This window comes from Oxyura jamaicensis, chromosome 3 (genome assembly GCF_011077185.1).
Source record: "Oxyura jamaicensis isolate SHBP4307 breed ruddy duck chromosome 3, BPBGC_Ojam_1.0, whole genome shotgun sequence".
NCBI classification, from domain to species: Eukaryota; Metazoa; Chordata; class Aves; order Anseriformes; family Anatidae; genus Oxyura; species Oxyura jamaicensis.
Window position 1 is genome coordinate 17,441,322 of NC_048895.1, and position 20,032 is coordinate 17,461,353.

Here is a 20,032-nt window from a genome sequence, read left to right on the forward strand (position 1 = left end):
GCATGCAAAATTTGGTTCTTAAGTTTTCCTTCACTGCAGGGAGAGTCAGAAATCCCCAGTGCCCTGTCAGTGCCCCAGCACCCGAGTTTTACTACTTTTATTACTAGTGTATCCCTAATGACTTCATAAGGGTTGTCTTCATTTACAGCAGACAAAGGAAAATATAGCCTATTATTGCATTAATCAAGGTTTAATGGCACAAAAGCAGATTGCCAGAGTAGCTATAACATTTCAGTTAGGCTGAAACATCGATCTCACCAGCCAGAATGGCTGCATCACTCCCTCCTCTGGCCAGCTGGTGAATCTATTGCAATTCCCTGAAGCACATTTTCTTCCCTTCAGAACCACAGTGCCTCCTCTATTAAATATGAGATAATGAATATGTAAAGAAAAAGATTAACTTTTAACAGAGATTATTTTTCCACCACCTATATTAAAGTTCATCACAATATCATCTCTCAGAATAATTTTATAAGTACAAATCAGATTATTCCCTTATCATAATGTAAATAGATACTGGCAATAAACCTCCCTTTTTTCAAAAGACCTAAAAAATAAATCCACCTAGTCATTTCTTAAGAAATACATTCGTTAAAACAAACAAACAAACAAACAAAAAAAACAGTGAGTTCTCTTAGCACAAAGAATGATTTAGAGTTTAACAAGTTCTCAGAATTTGCAATACATGAGAAAATATTCCACTCGCATCTAATTCTTCTCAACATTATTCTCCCTTCCCTCCAATACATCAGTAATATGCCACCGAACTATTTTACCTTATTGTAAATCTTCTGTCAAATGGAAGAACTACCAAAGTTTGTGATCAAAAGCAGTCTTCACAGTAGACTGCTTAAAACTCCCAATGCATAGTGTTCCTAAAGTGCTCAAACTGCTTCAGTAAGATTTAGTTTAATAGATGAAGTAAAAAAGATTTATAATCTACCACAGTCTCAACAGGGTCTTCTGCTCACACCACATTGCTATGCTATTGTTGCATTCTGCCTTTCAAAATATCTCAGCAGGCTTCAAAGGTAGCCCTGTTCAGAGGTGATTGTATTAATCCAAGCCTTTAGAGGTCTCTGACACAAACAACATGTAATTTTCTAATAGGCAATGAGAACTGATACTCAACAGGATTAGATAGTTTAAACCATTAAGTGAGAACATCAGATGTTCGGTATTTTGTGTTCACCAAGTGATTAAACCTTTCTGTTTACTGTATATCTATTAAAGATGGGGAAAATATGAATGCAATATTTAGGCTATACAATTTCATTTAAAGATATAATTTTATTTACTACACTAGATAAATATAGAGTTGGTGCAAGCTATTAATATATATATTAATATATGCAGATCAGGTTTTGGCTTTGATAATATTAGGGAATTCAGAATAAGTCTACTTGTTTGTAGTTATTTTAGGTTTATATACTGGCTTAATGAGATTCAACTTATACTTACTTTTGGGTGGCTTTTAGTTATTAGAGTTGTAGCCCACTCAAGTCACAATTTATACTCAGAGTACTATGCCTGTACAAATGTGTATGGTTATGAAGGTAACAACTACACCAAGGGCACGTAATTTAACAAAGACAAATTTCTGTCATAATTTCCATACAGAACCTCATTAAATTATAATCTTACTGTAAGTGCCACATCTGCACATGTCTGTAAGCACCTTCTTTCTCCTTCTGGGCTGATGCTGTGGGACCATGACAGGTTTTATGCCTTTCCCATCCATCCATAAAGAATGAATGGGGAGGAAGGGACAAAGCGAGTATCTCATTCCACCTAGATCCAGATACAGTGGAAAGATTCCCATCTTCAGGTTAAATGCTGCATTACTATTATCTTTCTGTGGCTTACTGTACAGGAAAATTAAGAAGCACTAGATAAGAAACTCTAGCATTGACCTCTGGGAACATCCATGCTACGTTGCGTAAAACTCTTTTCAGTGGGCCTGAGCCAAAACTCCTCTCCAGTTTGGTGATGTTAAGTCAGAGGCTGCTTGTTTATTGTTAGCAGCACCATTACTATAAACAAACAAATACAAAGACAGATAAAATAAAACAGCCTGATGAGTCATCTTTACATTTCCATGGAGAGCAATGCAGCTCAAAGATTGCAAGTGACCATCTAAATTCTCCAAAGTGCAATTGCCTGTGCTGTTTCCCAGCAAATAGGATCTGCTTATGTAGCCACCACCAGGTTAATACAAGGTCACATCTGACTGCTGGCTGAATGCCTACCAGTGAAGTTATTCTTCTGCTCATAAAGCTCCTATGCACAATGCAGGGCAGGCTAGTGATGGTGCCAGTTCAGCCATAAGTGGTTGAGACAAGAACATGCTATGTCTCTGGCAGTCTGAAAAAGCAGGACGGCTAGTTGGAGATCTCCTCTTACATTGACACTCTTGGATCCTCTGGATCCTATACTGAAATAACCACAGAAAAATAAGATAACTGAATTACCCCAAGAAAATGTTTTTAATCCTAAAATGGGTAGATGCTGCAATAGTCTTCAAATCATAACAGTGTATGAGAAGCTGGACCTGCTTAAAAATAAGTGAGTGAGAAGATATGGCACACAGGGAGAAGAAAAGGAATTGTTCATTCTTGTGGTGAGAAGATCTTGAATGATGAAGATGAGTGATGGGCAGCAGTTTTGGAAAGATAACATTTAGTCTTTCAGAAACACACATCAGCACTGAAGAATGATGAAAACTACTAATTTCCGCATAAGTAAGTGGAAACAAGGAAAGGTTGTTTCAAAGCCCTCCAAGAGGAAAGACTGGCCCAGGAATAAGAACTGACGCTTTGGAAATTCTCAGTTCTGTGTGATCACTGTGCAATGAGTCCCCTTTCCAGGCAGCACTGTGATTTGATGCAGTACATAGATGACACAGAAGGGGCTGCATCCATCTTGTTAAACAATGAAACCAGTAGTTTGAGTAGTCACAATTTTTCAAGTACCAAATATATATCTTCCTTAATTTGTCACAATTGGCTGCAGAAATAATCATTTACAGAAAAAGGAGAGAGATTTCATCACTAATGAAAACTGGCATAACTTCCCTGCAGTCACATTAGTTACACTGAAATGATCGTCTATGTTGCTAATGATTCTGTTTTGCAAAGGCACAGTTTTTTCCCCCTTCCCTGCAGATGAAGTATTTTCCTCATTAAAATTTAGCTCACAGATGTCTACATGAGCTGCTTTTACCTTACTGACTACAATGTACACACTCTTCAGATTATATCAAGGCAGACCAGGAAAAAATAAGTAGGCAAGACTACTATCTTAGCCCCCCCCCCCTTCCGCCAGTATACAAATCTGTTATGCAAGGAAAAAACAATCATGAGGTAATATTCTTGCATTCATAATATTTCAAATATAAAGATTGTTCAGAAAAATATATCTGGGGGAGGAAGAGGCATTACGTAGCACAGTACAGGCAAAGTAAAGGGTACCAATTTTTGAATTTGCTTTATAAATCAGTCTCTACATCCCACCTTTCAGAGTGGATCAGTGTGTTAGAGTGAGCTGAATACAGAACTAATGTTACACAGCTTTTCTTCAGCACCTTTAACACCTGTTTTATCTCTTAATGCTCTTAGTGCCAGTTCCATGATTTGACTTTGGGTTATTTTCATCTCACTGAAATGTCAGGAATGATAAGCTATATAAAAATAAAATCCCAGGCATATCACACCATAGCACTATGCTAAGATATTCAATAACTATTTTTCACTCCATTTTTACATTCATTTTAATTTCTTTTACATCTTATAGGTAGATAGCTGATCACTTATCAACTAAGCAGACATTAGGCCTCATGCCTGTGCCATTATGATTTGAGAAAAACATCTATTTTCTTCTGTCCCTGCTTCAGTTCTAGAGCTCTTCGATTCTGGGATACAGCAATATTTACAAAAACTGAGCTTGCTCAGTCTTTGGTTGGGAAACCTCTGCCAAAGCTAGTCTGCTCCAGAAAGCCATGCCTACAGGAGCCTCCATGGTGGAGGCTCCCCTGTAGCATGCGTTCTGGCTCCACTGCACACAAGCAGCAGTGGACTCAAGGTGTGTCTGTGAAGACAGTTCCCTAATGTTTTCTTCAGTAATCTCTCAAGTACCAGGAGTTGAAAGGAAGCCTGCAAGCTTTCATTTTGGTCCTTTCCATCTGCCATTGCCTTTACCACCTGGTCATGCTGACTACTGAGCATTCATCCCACTGACTGGACATTCATCCCACCCAGAAAGTGGAGGAATACCACACCACATGCAGTAATACATTAACACTGGTCTTGAATTTTACAAACATGCAAAAATCACAAACTGAGTCAACAGAGTGAATAACCTAGCTAAGTCAATAGATTGGTTGGTTATACTGGTTACATTAAATGGACAGAAATCCAAGCACTCCAGATCTACTCTATTTTACAAAATAATGTAAATGTCTTCAGAGTTTTTGATTTATCAGACTATTTGCAGAACATGTCATAAAAAAAAAAGAAAAGGAAGATATTAATCTTCTGTTTTCCCCTCAGAAAGGATTTAGTAATATTTTACAATCATTGTATAGGAAAAAAAGATAAATGAATGTTCTGAGAAAGCAAATGCCATCAATAAAATTTAAAATAATTTATTCAAGATCATAAGTCCTTAGTTCAAAACTTCAGAAAAGACCCCATATATTCATGTTATTGATCTATAATTTCCTGTTTCTTTTTTCCTTTCAGTGTTTAAGAACCCCACCTCCAATGTTCACAAGAGATGATCATTATTCCTTCTCAGAAATGACAGATTAGATCTCTAAGCATTTAATCACACCAAAAATGCTGGCCTTGAGTATCAGCAAGAGGCAGTGACTAAAAGCTGAGAGCATGGAAGCTGGTAAGCAGCACATGCTCAGTTTTGCAGGGCTGTGTCTCTGGTTGCTTACCTGGTGCAAGGGGATTGTGGCTTAGAGCCTGGCTTCTAGACTGGACATGGCAAACGATGCTCCTAAAGCAGTCGACAGCATAAGGTGAAGGGCATCTCTCAACTCCCTTCTGATTTTCAGTGCCTTATTCCAGGCTGCATATCAGAGTTGCTTGGGGTTCACAGTCCCTTAACTGTGTAAGGCTTTCCAAAATTAAGCAATGTCACTGTGAAAAGCAGGATTGCTGATCAAGTCTCCCTTTTTCCCCACTAGGTGTGCAGGAGAGCTGGATTCCCTTTTCACCATTCAAAAGCATTCAGACCCACATCCCCTGCCTGCAAATACAAGCCCCAAGACCATTGATTGTATGGTGATGCTCCATGGTCCTTAGAACGAGCAAAAGCCAGGACCAAAGAAATAGGATGAGGCCCTGGGCAGGTTAGATAAGGCCTTGGGCAACCTGATCTAGTGGGTGGCATCCCTGCCGACAGCAAGGAGGCTGGAACTAGATTGTCTTTAAGGTTGCTTCCAACCCAAGCTGTTCTATGACTGTGATTCTACAAAAAACAAACAAACAAACAAACAAACAAAAAACCCCAGCTATATTCTCACCGTATTCTCACACAAAAATCATAAATGAGTCAATTAGTGACTGCAAATAGTTGGCAAGTGTAAACCAAAATACCAGGATTATGAAGCATTTCAAATTGTAGGGCAGCCCATAGCCTATCCTCAGTTTCTGACATGACTACAATGCACTTATGTGAATCAGATAGGTTACAACCCTTTGCTATTATATAGAAGCTTCCTGAAGCCTGCATCACAGAATCAGAGAATCATCTAGGTTGGAAGAGACCTCCAAGATCATCTAGGCCAACCTCTGACCTAACGCTAACAAGTCCTCCACTAAGCCATATCCCTAAGCTCTACATCTAAACGTCTTTTAAAGACCTCCAGGGATGGTGACTCAACCACCTCCCTGGGCAGCCCATTCCAATGCCTAACAACCCTTTCAGTAAAGAAGTTCTTCCTAATATCCAATCTAAACCTCCCCTGGCGCAACTTTAGTATCCAGCACATAAATGGTAGATGCAAGAAGTTTCTGTTAGTTGACTTAAAAAGTTTAGAAGAAACTGTGATGTTTACATGCAGTGAATTAACATTGCTTTACTCCCTACAAGTAAGTAGGTTTGCATTGCAATGTTATTTGCAGGTTTCATAGCAACTTCTAATTCAGCAGAACATACGAACAAAAAGCATATGGAAAGGACAAAAATATATCTTGAGGTAGCTTTTAACTAGGAATATGGTAAATGGGGGAACAGATGGCTCTTGGTTGCTGACTTATATTCACTGACCTGAACTTTACTGTATGAGCTGGTTTACTTGCTGATAATTTTACCAGAGGGGAAAAAAAGATGAAAAAAAAAAAAATGTGCTAGAGACTGACTGTCCTCCCTCTGTCCAGACTGGGACTAAGACACAGGGTTACAGCAGGGAAGGGATAAACAAGAAGTGAAAAGAATATGAAAGCCACCCTTGGACAATCTTATCTATACAGAGCATTCAGTGGGAGCAGTATTTTTATACAGACCTACCATGTAACCTCATTCTGGACAGCAAAGCTCTGTCAAACCTCCAGAAAATAAAAATAATATTTGTTGTGAGGAAGAGTAGTAGTGTTTCTTCCATACAGAGGAGGAGAACGGGAGGACACACTTCTGTCCCATTCAGCACACATGCTGAATGGTCCTTTTATCTGGAGGTACTACTTTAGTTTTACAGGGTTTTCCCAGACTATACTATTCTGGAAGAAAAGTATCTGTATGTCTTCTCCCCACTCCTTCTACCTGTGACAGCCAAGTATGGTGAACCTTACATTTTGAAAAATATCACCTAAGGGCACTGAAGAAGGCCCAAGGTAGAGGAAGGGAAAATAGCTATGTGGATTAAGTGAGGTGAGCTCATGAAATTTCTTCATAAACAGAAATGACAGGCTAGCTTGGAAAAATAAATTTTCCCTAAGTATACCTGACAGCAGAAGCTGACTGATCAAACAGGAGCAAATGTTTTGCAAAACGGACAAGGACAGAAAGCCAAAGTGAGGCCATCCTTGGGACCGAGCAAAATGAACCAACTTATGGAAAACACATGGGCCATGCTGAGGAAACAGCCTTGCTGATGTGTGTTCAGATTGTGACCCTAGCTACTTACAGAGGAGCTTGAGTGAGAACAGGGGACCAAGAAACACACACTTGTGACAGAGAGCTGTGACAGAAAACATGACTTCACCTTCCTGGCACCAAGGCCCCCACTCCCCAGGTTCCAGATGCGAGACCCATTCTGGTCAGGTTATAAATGTATCACACTGTATAAACAGCAAAAAACAAGCAATCAAAACCCTACTGCTGTTCAGTGGTGAGCATTTTCAGAATGGTCTTTGTGCTGGCTGTCCACACATGCACAGAAACATACACATCTTTATTAACACACAGAAGCTTCCCACAATTTCAGTACAATATTCTTCCTAAAAACCTAAAGACCATAGAATCACAGGATAGTATGGGTTTGAATGGTCCTGAAAGATCACCTGGTTCCAATTCCCCTGCCATGGGCAGGGACACCTCCCACCAGACCAGGTTGCCCAAAGCCCCATCCAGCCTGGCCTTGAACACCACCAGGGATGGGGTATCCACAGCTTCTCTGGGAAACCTATGCCAGTGCCTCACCACCCTCACAGTAAAGATTTTCTTCTTTATATCCAATCTAAATCTACCCTTATTTAATTTAAAGCCATTCCCTCTTGTTCTATCACTGCACTCCCTGACAAAGAGTCCCTTCCCAGCTTTCTTGCAGGCACCTTTAGGTACTGGAAGGCCACTGTAGCCTTCTCTTCTCGAGGCTGAACAACCCCAGCTCCCTCAGGCTAACCTCACAGGAGGGGTGTTCCAGTCCTCTGATCATCCTCATGGCCCTCATCTGGACTCCAACTGCTCCATGTCCTTCTTATAATAGGAGCCCCAGAGCTGAACACTGCGCTCCATGTGGGGCCTCACAGATAGACACAGTACTTTCAGAAATTATGAAATATCTTAACAAATACTACTTTTTCATCATTGGCTTCTGTTTTGCCGAACTTAATAATCAAGAAGATGGATGCCACGGTTTTAACTTGCTTTTGTGACCCTCAAGACAGAACAAAATCTTGATGGAAACAGGAATCCTACGTGTTGTTGAACATATCCTGATTTTCACTCAGCAAGTCACTAACAGTTTAAACTATTCACTGCTAATAAATACTGGGAAACCAGAAGGGTCATTTTTTGTTACCTCTTTCCAGCAGCTGGGTTGTAAATGTTCTAATATAACACAGACCTCAGTTCAGGATTTCAGTGTAAGTGGTTTACCCTGTCTGACATAGGAGGTCTGCAGCAAAGCTGGAATTGAACCCAGAGATCCAGATTTCACCAACTTTCCTTGAAACATGTGGCAAAATGGGATTCTGTTTTATTCTAAATTTGGGTGTGAATTTTACTATTTGTAGGTATGCTTTGTTTATCTGGTGAATTGAAAAGCTTCCATTAATAAAGAAAATTAAAAGTTTTTCTGGAAGTTTATCCTCAACAGACCTTAAATTGCAATTGTAGATTTTCTCATTAGAGAAATAATGGGATTTTATGGAGGAAATAATTAGCTTCATTTTGATAAAACCTTGTCTGCCAAATGGGTATAGACATACATTTTGAGTGAGATTTTTTCTTTTTTTTCAGCAAAGCTCTTAGGTTAATCAGTCTTCTGCAGGAAATCTTACTCTCTGGGTGAGCAGACACAAGCTGTAAAATTTCTCTCTGCTGTGTTGCACTGTAGTTCAACCTCCTCTTTAAATAAAAATAAATAAATAAATAAATAAATAAGAAAAGAGGATTATTTCTCTCTCTTTTCCTTCATCGTGATCTTACTTATACCTTGCTGTAGGCTATCCTGTCATTTTCAGATTTTTGATTCCTTCATGAAACAGATATTCACATTAAATATAGTTTTTCACAGATGTTACTGACAGCACCAGAGAGACAGGCTCATGCTTATTTATCGGTGGAACATATTTATATTCTGTCTATGCAGGTGTGTGTTTTTCAGAATTAGCAATAATAACATTTTCCAAATTTCCGGCAAAAAGTTGCCTCCAGGTTCAGGGATGAGTATGCCATAAAGAGATGTCATTCATCCTACCATAGACCCCCAAATCTAGAAAGACCTTAGACATAACATTGCAATTGATTCAGTACAAGTAGCTGCATGCTATAATTCATTGGTATGGCCAAGTCCTGCGCAGAAGCTTTGCTCTAAATGCCTTGTCGAGCAGGAGCCTAGGTTGCTTTGAGTTAAATGTTGAAGTGCCAGTGACCAGGCTAGCTGCAAGGGAACTGAAGAAAAGCTGAACCTACACCTGTGCTTTCCAACACGAGTGTGAGCTATGACATGAAGCCAAAAAAAGCAAACCAGTAGAAACTATTGTGAAGAGATAGAGCTAGATTCTCTGATGGCTCGTGTGGAGGGAAAGTAAAGCTTGTTACCTAAAAAGAACAAAGTACTCTCTGGTGGATACCAGAGAAGGAAAAAAAGGGAGAAGGAAAGGAATGTGGAAGTCTGCCTCCAGAAAATCAAACCCCAACCAACTCAGTCTTGTTTTCTTCATTTAGATTAAATATCTAAAATACCTTGCAAAACACAACAAGTCCAAGTCCCATAATACTCCACAGATGTACTTCTGATTCAAGTAAGGTAAGAAAAAAGGATATAAAGCAGATAATAAGAGGTAAATATAGGTAAGAAAAAAGGATATAAAGCAGATAAATAAGAGGTAAATACAGGTAAGAAAAAAGGATATAAGTATCCTTGTATCACTATGAAAAAAATCAACCAAAACAAGAAACCACTCTGTTATTGGTTTCCTGTAAAACCAAGACTAAATGCCTCTGGAAAGTGAAATTTTAGACTAACTCACTAATAAATCATCTCTATGGTATTTGTGGATTGAACTGATCAGTGCTGGTCTCCTCAAGTGATCATAAGAACATAGAGTAAAACTGTAAACACACTACAGCAAAGGACATTTTTTGTGCAATAACTGTGAAACTTGCATTATACAAACCTTCTTTAATGATTCTAGACCCTCTTCTACAAAGAAAATTATGAACTGCAAGCATGCAGAATCCTCTTGTAGGAAGGACAGCATTTAACTGTAGCATCAGCCAGCGTGTTGGGTATGTTGATTTTCTGCAGTAGAAAAATCACTGCAAATTTGTCAAAAGCTGATCAAACACATAGATTTATGGATGTAACAAAAGAGAAGACTGTCCTTTTAGAAGTCAGTACTTCTTTTCACCTTTTTGGTCCTGCTTTGTTATTTATACACAGCATGTACACAAATAGCTACACTTATTTTGTCTAATTGAGTATAATCCAGTTTTACCTGGCAAGTCCATATTGATGTGATAATGAATCCATCATCTCTGAAAACATTGAAGATTTCAATGATCCCCCGTGAATAACCAAACACAGAGATGCCAGCATCTGATATTGCCAAGTTAAAAGTGAGGTAGTCAGTGGGCTGCAGAAGATGTCTTTGTTTATACAGGACAAAAATCACAATGCTGTTTCCAAACCAAGACAGCCAACCTGAAAAAAAAAAAAAAAAAAAATCATGAAATCTAAAACCAAACAAAGCAAGCAGCAATTCAATCTGTGAATGTGTGGTGTCACTTCTAATGTTACCTTTTTGTTCCATTAGAAATGAATTGAAATGGTGTATTTTAGCCACTGGACGGCCTATGCAACAAACCTTTATAAGTAGCTAGGTATATTTCAGAAGCAGGAACAAATGAATAACTGACACTAAAACAGCATAAACACAAAAAGCTGCTGCTGTGTTTGGCAAAGATCCACCATTCAAAGGCCTAGAGTAATATATATATATATACTATTTTTTTTCTAAGTAGACAGATGAAACTCATGAAACAACTCCTAGTGAAAAAATAGAAAGATTGGTAGAGTGGAGAAGAGACTACATAAAATCTGCCAGAAGCTGCATCTGTTTAAGTATGTAGTATACAGTAATGGATACTGAATGTTCAGGCAAATAGTCACAGAGCTGTTTCAGCAGTCCTTTCTGGAGAAGTACTGCTCTTTTCAGCTAATATAATTAAGTTTATTCTCTTAGAGCAGTCTAGGATCTCCTTGCAGAAAAGTCTGTTACAGCTGGAAATGGCTTAATCTGTATGAAAAGAACATTTATACAGAGATGTCTGGCTTGTATAACTCTAGTAGCTACATGAAGAAAACACAAGGAAGGGAGATAGGAGCCGGTGGTTTTGTTTCCCATAGCTGGTGCTAAGGTGTAACCTAAACTAAAAACCATGTCAGAGAAAAGCATTAATCTTCCATCGGGACACAAGCAGTAGTTATCCCAGGGTACAGATGCTGTATATTGACACAACAAAATGCAAATACATGTACTGCAGAAGGATGTGACACGACGGCATTGCACAGCACCTCCAGATATTCAGAGAAGTTTATGAAATGAAGAACAGCTGACAGGTTTATTATCACAGCAAGAGGGCAGCTGCCTTCCTTTGGGAAGCATAATAACCCTAAATGATGGGTACCCAGTGTTTTTATGTCAGGCTGCAGCTCATAAGGCAGGGGCTTAGCAGGAAATTGCCCCTGTATGTCCAAGCCACCTGGGAACATCACTAGCTGAAACACCAGTGAGCAAAGTGCCTCTTCTCCAAGCAGTGAGGTTATATACAGCCTCATGGGGTGCACCGGCTCGTCTGCAGTCGGAAGGGTGGTGCTTAGTGGGACAGTCTTGGTACTGCACTGCAAACAGCTTTTTTCTGCAGACTAATTTCCTTTCTAATAACTTCTTTGTAAAACTGCCAAGAAGCTGCTGTTCTGGCTTGCATAGCAAACACGCATGGGTTACTGAAGTGCTTTCAAACTGGGAAGAGCTGATGTGTCAACATATGGCATTAACTAGAAATAGACACGGGTATAACGATATACTGAGATCCATACGTGTGTATATATATTCATACATACATATTTATACAGATATATTTCCTTATAAGATCAACAACAGTAAGTATGTCTTATTCTGGCCACTAGGTGACAATGTTTCTTAATAAAGTCTCATTTCCAGACTCTGTGTGCTTCAAGTCAGGAGTTGTTTTTAACTTTTCTTTGGGTCTCAGCCTTATAAATAGGCACAGCAGAGCACAGGAGTACTGACTGCTTTGGGAATGCATCAGGACAGTTTGCAACACAACCATGAGAGTTGTGGTGTCTACATGCATCAACTCTACCTCCTCTAAGGTAAGATAGCTTTCAAGGCAGTAGGTGTCAAAGTGTTTTCCCTGTCAATATTAAGAGACCGTGCTAAAATGGCAAACATAACAAAATGTCACCTCCTTTGTAAACGGTAACATTTTGTCAATGCAGTAATAGATAGGAGGGCTGTCCTTACAATGTAATACATTTGCACTTGCTGGGAATACACAGAGCAAACTCCCTTGAGCCTGGAGAGTAAGGGAGTTTTCAATTAAATTGTCTTAAGAAAAAAAAATGAGGAAAAAGGTCGTGTAAAACAACAATACAGCTATTTTATATAGAGATGACAGACATCCCATATTTGTGATCGCTTTCAAAACTACAATCAGACACTGGGGGCTGGGGAGTGAGGGAAGCAAAGAGAGAGATAAAATCAGAGAGTGAGTGCATGCACAGTACTTCTGAGAACAGGCACAATGCTTTCAACCATTACAGGTGAATAATCTTCACTGGCATATCCACTCCCTAAAACACCTGGTGTGTCTTATTAGTAATCTGATCAAAAAACTGGAGAAACTCAGTTCTAAGAAAACAAGTGAGTTTTGTTTTGATTAACAAGAACAGTGGTGACAAAGTACTATAAACCAAACCAGTGACTGTGGGACACTGGATCTCTGCACCATCAGATAGGTGTGCTGCTTTGGGGTTGCTGATTTTGGACTTTGCCAAACCCAACCAAATGAAAACTCCTCCCTCACCAACCCTGAGAATACAATGTGGGAAAAAGGTTTAAAAACGTAATGCCAAGCAAATGCATCAATAGTTCTGACACTCTTGGTGAGGGCAGGAATTTCCTCAACTGCTTTGCAGGCATATGCATCAGGGCAGATCACAGGCCAATCCAGACCCCAGAAAGAAACCTCCAAACTTTGAAGTGCTATAAGGCAGGCATTGGTGTCAGCCTCTCAATAAAATGGGGTAGAAGAGATTGAGCTGAGGAATCCAGTTCTGCTTTTTGCAGGCTGTGAGCAATGTTCTCTTACAGGAAGATATGGAAAAACAAAACAAAAACAAACCCCTCAAACCCAATCTCGGAATCCTCAGGAAGTTCTGGTGAGAAAGGACAGACAGGCTCCAATTGAGATCCTGTAAGTGGCTGAGAGAGAAAAATGACAGGATGAAACTGAGCACTTCTGCCCAACATAAGGTTCAGAGCAGAGCCATAGCAGCTCCCCTACAAGCTATAATGCTGTCTGATACAGGCTCATTGACAAGGGATGCAGGCAGTTCTGAAATGGCAGATGACAAAATTACTGATGTTCATTAACAGAGGACAGGACTGAGAGCAGCTGCTGTGAGACTGCCAGTATTAGAGCAGAATGAGCTAAATGAGTGTTGATAATCACTGAATACTGAACAGGTAGAGAGTCACCCTTACTCCTCAGGAACCAGCTTTTCTCTGTGGACAGTGCTGTGAAGACCTTTTCTCAAACTACAGAAACACAGTTGGTACCACATTTGCAGACACTGGGAGGTAGGAGGAACAGGATGGAAAGCACTATTAAAAACCATTGTATTGCCCTTACATAACTCAGTAGTAATCCTTCCCCTGGAGTAATACCTCCTAATGGAGCATTTTAATCCCCGGATTTCAAAAATGCTCCACAAAGGAGGTTGGTGCTGTTATCCATGACTTGCAGGGGAGGAACAGGAAGGCTGCCAAGCAAGCTGGTGGAAGTCAGGAACCGACTTTTGCTATCAGCAAAGTCCTGTATCAGTATGCTGTCCACCAGCCAGTGCAAAACAAGCACCCAAAAAGCAGACAACAAGAATGAATATAGACAGTGAAAACCTCTCTGCTGAAAGCATCTGAGAACAGAGAATTGTCTGGATGAGGGAACAGCTAATGTGGAATGCAATAATTTTACGATTTGTGCCAAATCACCCAAGCCTGAGCATGCAGGCATACTCTTTTTTCTCTCATCTGCCTGAGAAAGGCTATAAACAAGCAATGAACACCAGAGCCTGTGCGAAATTTCATTGTTCACATTAGATTTATATGTGTTTTTTGTTGTTATTTTTTTTCAGAGTTTAGTTTGGTATAGGGGGACTAATAGCTCTGAGCTGGTCATCCATATTTTCAATAGATGCCAGCATCCATGTTCAGGCTAGGGACAGGTAATTGTCCTTTCTACATGCTTAGGCTTCTCTGTACTACACATACACTGTTGTGTGGGCTTTACTTGTAAAAACTTGTAAGAATGAATAAAAAAAAAAAAAAAAAAAAAGGAGGGAGAGGTCTACACCTTACCCATCTGCAGTTTAAAATATACAGTCTTAAGTGGAAGGATTCAAGTAATGAAGAACAAAAGGTGAAGGCTCAGTGTCATAGGACAAACTATGCTTTTCCCTTGGCTTCACCTCTAGGAATGAAATTGGACTGAGTATCTAGATATAGAGCTGGCATGAATGGAGTTGAACACTGATTCCACTGCCTGTACTACGTAAGTGTAAATCCCTATCCAAAGGAGTCTGCTGTCAAGTTTTCTAATCTGAAAATCTTTTATCTAAAACAGTGAGAAAATCTAGAGAGTTTGCAAAGCTGTCATTAACTACTGCAGCTGCGAAGTAACCCTGTTCTGTTTTCAGGCTTCACTGCTAATTATACACATACAATATCCTATCTAGGGCATATTGCCAATTTTGGCAGAAAGAAAAGTCATCACGATTTAGACTTGACAAAGCGTGGAGAGATTATTTGTTCAATAAATGTGATCATTTTGTGGATGGATACTTTGTGAAGAGCTTGTTTTCTTTCCCACCTTCTCAGGTTTAGCTGTCAAATAACATTCCAAAATAACTCTCATTCTGTCACTTGTCAAGTAGCTTACTGACACCATTCGGAAATGCGTGCCATTTAAAGGCAAGTGTGGGTCTTGTGGTCCGTTCCAAATTTCAGATCAGGATGGTAATGCTCTCAGCATGCCTTTCTGATGTGAGCACTCACAAAGTCAGAATTTGTTCTCTATCAAATATTCGGTCATACTTACTCAAAATTTTCTTTTATGCCAAACTTGCATTCTAACAGCCCCAGTTAAATATGAAACTAGGGAACTAGGAAAATGAGCACAGAGCAAATTGTGTCTAAATGCAGAAAAGAACCATTACTTTAGGATTAAAATTAATATTTATGGAAAAAAAAAGCCATCCCACAACCCCCAGTCTGGGTTTGACTTAGCTAGCAGTTTTGAATCTGGTGGTAGGTTTCAAGAATAGCAGCTAGGGCATGCCAAGCATTTATAAGTTTGTCAGAAGGATCTGGATCACTTAAAAACCAATGAACTTGCAACCTTTAGCAGCTGTAAGAAGTTAGCACAGTAGGACTGCAGCTTTACAGATATATGGGGCAGATGAAGTTGGTTACAAACAGACTTCAGAAAGTAAACTCAGATGAAGCTTAGACTAGCTACAAAGTTTGGAATGTTTTGGTAATAACTTGTTGGTTCATGTGTTTGTCCACTTTCAAAAGCAGGTAATTGGCCCTTTGATATATAAAGCATCAATAATAATGAAGTGTATAGGTGTTTTTTTGCATAGCTGCTAACAATGGAATTGTGTTGGTGTCTCCATCTTTAAAAAAATAAAAAGTATATCCAAATATTTCTTGAAAGAGACCTGAAAGAAATATGTACTGAATCCCAACATCATAAACTGGAACAAGTTAAAAAAAAAATCCTGTGGAAAAATATTATTTTCTTGTTGTCTGCATTTCAGCTGTCAAACCCTGAAAATCATTCTTTTAGAGGGATTATAAAGGAAATCCATACCCTCACCCACAATACTCTTATGCTTATGGCTTATTTTCACCACCCCTCTCAAAGAAAGATTCTCGACAGCAGTACTAAAGAGTGCTTTGGAAGATATTGTGGTGGCTCATAAAACACACCCAGTTGGGAAGTTTCAAGGTTTTCTCACTGACTTTGAGACCTTATTTACAGAGTCTTTCAGTTATCCTGCAGCAGCAGGTCCTTAAGCCAAATTCTAAAGGGAGGATAAAGAGATGGTGATAAAAAGGAAAATAGGTTCCGTAGTAATAAGGGCTTCTGAAAACTAATTTACACCCTACTAGTATTTTTCCAAAGAAATTGGTGTAGAAGTACTAAAATGTCTTTAATAAATATTCTGCATGTTATCATATAGAAAACTGTTAAATCACATAGGTAACAAATAGAAAAATTGCATGGGTGTGGACCTGAGCATGAATGATAAGTGCAGGGAGGTTACTAATGAATTTCTTCCATTATCAGCCTCAGAACAGGTTTTAGTACATGAGAGGTCTGGCACAGTCAGGAAAAGCTATAGCAGCTACGAAATTGCTGGGGAAAGCTGACAAGAACTATCAATGATAGAGGATGACTGGATAGCATATAAAAGTTATTTAGTGACTTTGAAGACTGCAGCAATCAGGAATGAATGAAATTTAACAGAATAGTGTAAAAGCTCAGGCACTTAAGTACTTAATGTATTTGCTAATAAGATGCGAGGTCAGCGTTAGGAAGCAGCAAAGGAAAACACTTCTGTCAATCAATCGGTGGAAGAAGTGTGCTGCCTGTCAGTGTGATGCACAGGCACCACTAGGAGGGATGAGAAGAGCTACAGAAGTGTAAATATGAATGAATGGTGATGGTGAGACCTTGTCTGGATGCTGTATGCAGTTCTGGTTCAAAAAATGAGTGCAGGTTGGAACTGCAAAAAGCTGTTAGGATGACGGGCTAGGATGATAGAGGAAACACTATTATGACAGGAGAGAAAGAAAATCCTCATTTGCTTAATATAGGAATACAAAGTTTGACAACAAAATATTAATCTTACTCTGAATATAGAGAGGCTGTGGGAGATTAATTGCAGGCAATAAAAATTATTTAAATTAAAAGGTGTGACAAAAAGGACAAAGTTCATGTGATCAATTTAGCTAAGAATTTAGGAAAATGGTCCTTCCCAACATAGAAATGAAGCCAGGAAGAGGTTGTCAATTGGAAGAGTGGCAGCAACTACAAAAATCCCTAACCATTTGTACGAGGAAGCATGATAGCTTTGTAAATGGGATTATATATTGTCACAGCAGGGGACTGGCCTTGCTGACCCACAAGGTTTTTCTAGTCCTAAATGCAACTGATTAATTCATTAGCTGATGGTGCAGCCTGTTCCTAGCCATTTGTGCTGGGGTGTGCACATGTGAACAGATTGGGGATGAATTTGAGATAACTCCACTTTATCTTGCAGGCACTCTTCTAATTAAGTTTCTTAATAAGATAAAAATCAAACTTTTTTTTTTTTTTCTAGAATTTCTATTTTTATTCCAGACCAACTTCTTTCCCCCCTAATTCTTATAGATAAAACAGAAAATGTCAAATAAACATAAAGTACTTATCATTTTACACTGTAATTTTCACAGATCTTTTTCAAGCACTAGCAGAGGACTAGCAAGCTACTTGCAATATATGGTAAGCTTAGAAAAAGAAAAAATCTGCTTAGGTCAATCATTTAAAAATAAATATATTTGTATATACTGTTTAGAACAACTGATGTAAAAGTTATTTTTTCTTGAAATTTCCTGTGAGCTTGTACAGTTGGAAATTTTGATTACCTACCAAACCTGCATTCTTTAATATTCCCTGAGGTTTGCTCATATCCTGCAGTGAGTCTGCCCCAAGTAGACAAGATTTAAACAAACAAAATAACCCAACATGGATTATTAATCACCTTTTAGCAAAAGAAAGCTGAAAGCTGTAGCCATTTGATCTTGTAATAGCTGCAGAAAAAAGTTTAATTTTATAACATCCTGTTCCGTTATGGGTGAAAACCAAATGAAGTCAGTCACTTTGAGCTTTATACCAAAGTCTACTAGGAGCTTCATTTCACAAGCCAAGTCAAAACAGAGTACGTACCTAAAGCCAGTAGGTAGAAGCCTATAATAGTCTCTCCTTGTTCCGTGACAGCAGCCTCTCTGCTCAGAAAACTGATGTTGTTGTTCCTCCAGGGTGCCTGTGGAGACAACTGGAGAGACATTGTCAACAAAGCCTATGACCTAGAACTTGCCTTTACCCCACTATATCCCAAATGCCAGGTAAAATAAAATAAATTCAGCCTTTTCTTCTGTTTCTGCTCCCACTATTTGGAGAAGCTCTTCAATGAGACTAATAAACTGAAGAAGGAAGTCTCAAGGGACAGGAGCTTTACAGCCTTCAGACCTGTGCTTATTCACTAATCCTATCTATTAATACAGCCAGTGAACCTGTGACAGCCAAACGTGGCAGATTTCCTTACATCCCTATAACAGCTACATGCAGAAATCTTGAATGAAGATTGTGTATCTGACAGAAATACAACCTTCTCTAAAATAGAGCAATACTACATAGGCTACAGGTTCACAGGCACACCCACAAGCATAGTGCATGTTGATATATTGATGAAATACCATTACTTTCATGTTTTTGTCTTCACTGAAGTCTGCTAGGGCTTTAGGTCTAAATACATTTTGAGGAAAAGTATCTGAGAGATTAAAAAAGAAGGTGTCACCGCCTGAGCATGTGACTTTAATACAGCCCAAGTACTCAGCTATGAAGTTACTTTACTAGCAGAACAAGTTGCTAATTTTAAATAAATTGATTTTTTTTTTTTTCCACCTGTACTGGAAATTGTCTTAAGAACTGTGAATCTTATTTTTACACTGCTAAGCACCTGCCAATCTTACACGTTCCAAGTACAGTTGGATTATCCTACACTGTTGAAAAATGAGATCTTGGCTTGTTGACACATTACATGTGCTTTCAAGGAGTCAGTATGGAGTAGATTCAGTCTTTACTGAGGTATCAGTGATTGCATTCCAGATACAGCCTCTCTTACCAACCTGCCTGTAATCATAATTCAGAACTTGAGCCTGAAGCAACAAAGGCTTTCCGGTGAGCAACACATTTTTGTCCCACTGGGTTCCCCCTGCCCTCCTTGGTGCTCTGACTGGCTTATCCCTTCCCACTCCAGACAGCAAATCAGTCACGGTGGAGGCACCTGGCTGACGGAAGCAAAGCATTGCACTGGGAACCTCCCATATCCATAAGTGGATTAATCCCCCCCATCCAGCTCTCCCTGTGCTTGTTATAACTGCCTTACCTCGAGAGGGGAGACCAAAGGAAGTGTGATGAATAATAATGGAGGGCAACCCTTTGCAGAAAGGTGGAGGGAGAAATAGCCACATTATGCTCAAAGGCAGGAAATCTCTCACCTGCCTGCCCATGGTGAAGACAATGATGCTCACTTCATTAAAGTCCAGGGTGCTAGGCCTCACAGCAGCCACCTTCCCCTTGTACCACTCACCAGAGTGCAGTTCTCTCCTTGTTCTGCCATCCGCAGCTCCTGCAGATCTCATTTAAGCAGGCAAATGGTCAAACTACCCCAAGTGTTAACTACAGCCCACCTCTTACTGAGTTTATGTGGAGTCCTCTTCCTAAGTCTGTCTAAAGTCAGCTGAAATTTAATCCTGACAAACCTCCTAGAAGACGCTGCATAGTGAGACTGTGACAAAGTGACCTGGGACTTACCAGCGTGTAAGCTCGATGATTATATTCCATATACAGCCTCTTTGCCACAGTGTTGCTCTCTGAGGTTGCCATTTGAAGTGTCCTGTTGTCCCCAGAGGAGTTCTGGGCATGCATCAGATTTTACAGGGAATACGTGCACAATCACAGCTACTTGAAGCTGAGCTAAGGCAGGCATATCTAGCCA

The 20,032-nt window shown here is 39.4% G+C and overlaps 1 protein-coding gene across 1 annotated transcript in view; it reads right to left on the reverse strand.

Annotated features, from left to right (window-relative positions):
- LOC118164204 (opsin-5-like) overlaps nucleotides 1–19,149 on the reverse strand; it is a 29,335-nt gene extending 10,186 nt beyond the window's left edge. The window contains exons 1-2 of the mRNA XM_035321591.1: nucleotides 18,199–19,149; nucleotides 10,395–10,600 (exon numbers count right to left, since the gene is read on the reverse strand). Coding sequence (XP_035177482.1) covers nucleotides 10,395–10,600; nucleotides 18,199–18,319 — 327 coding nt within the window. The 5' untranslated portion in view covers nucleotides 18,320–19,149. The remainder of the gene's footprint in view (nucleotides 1–10,394; nucleotides 10,601–18,198) is intronic.
- Between the last annotated feature and the right edge of the window lie 883 nt (nucleotides 19,150–20,032).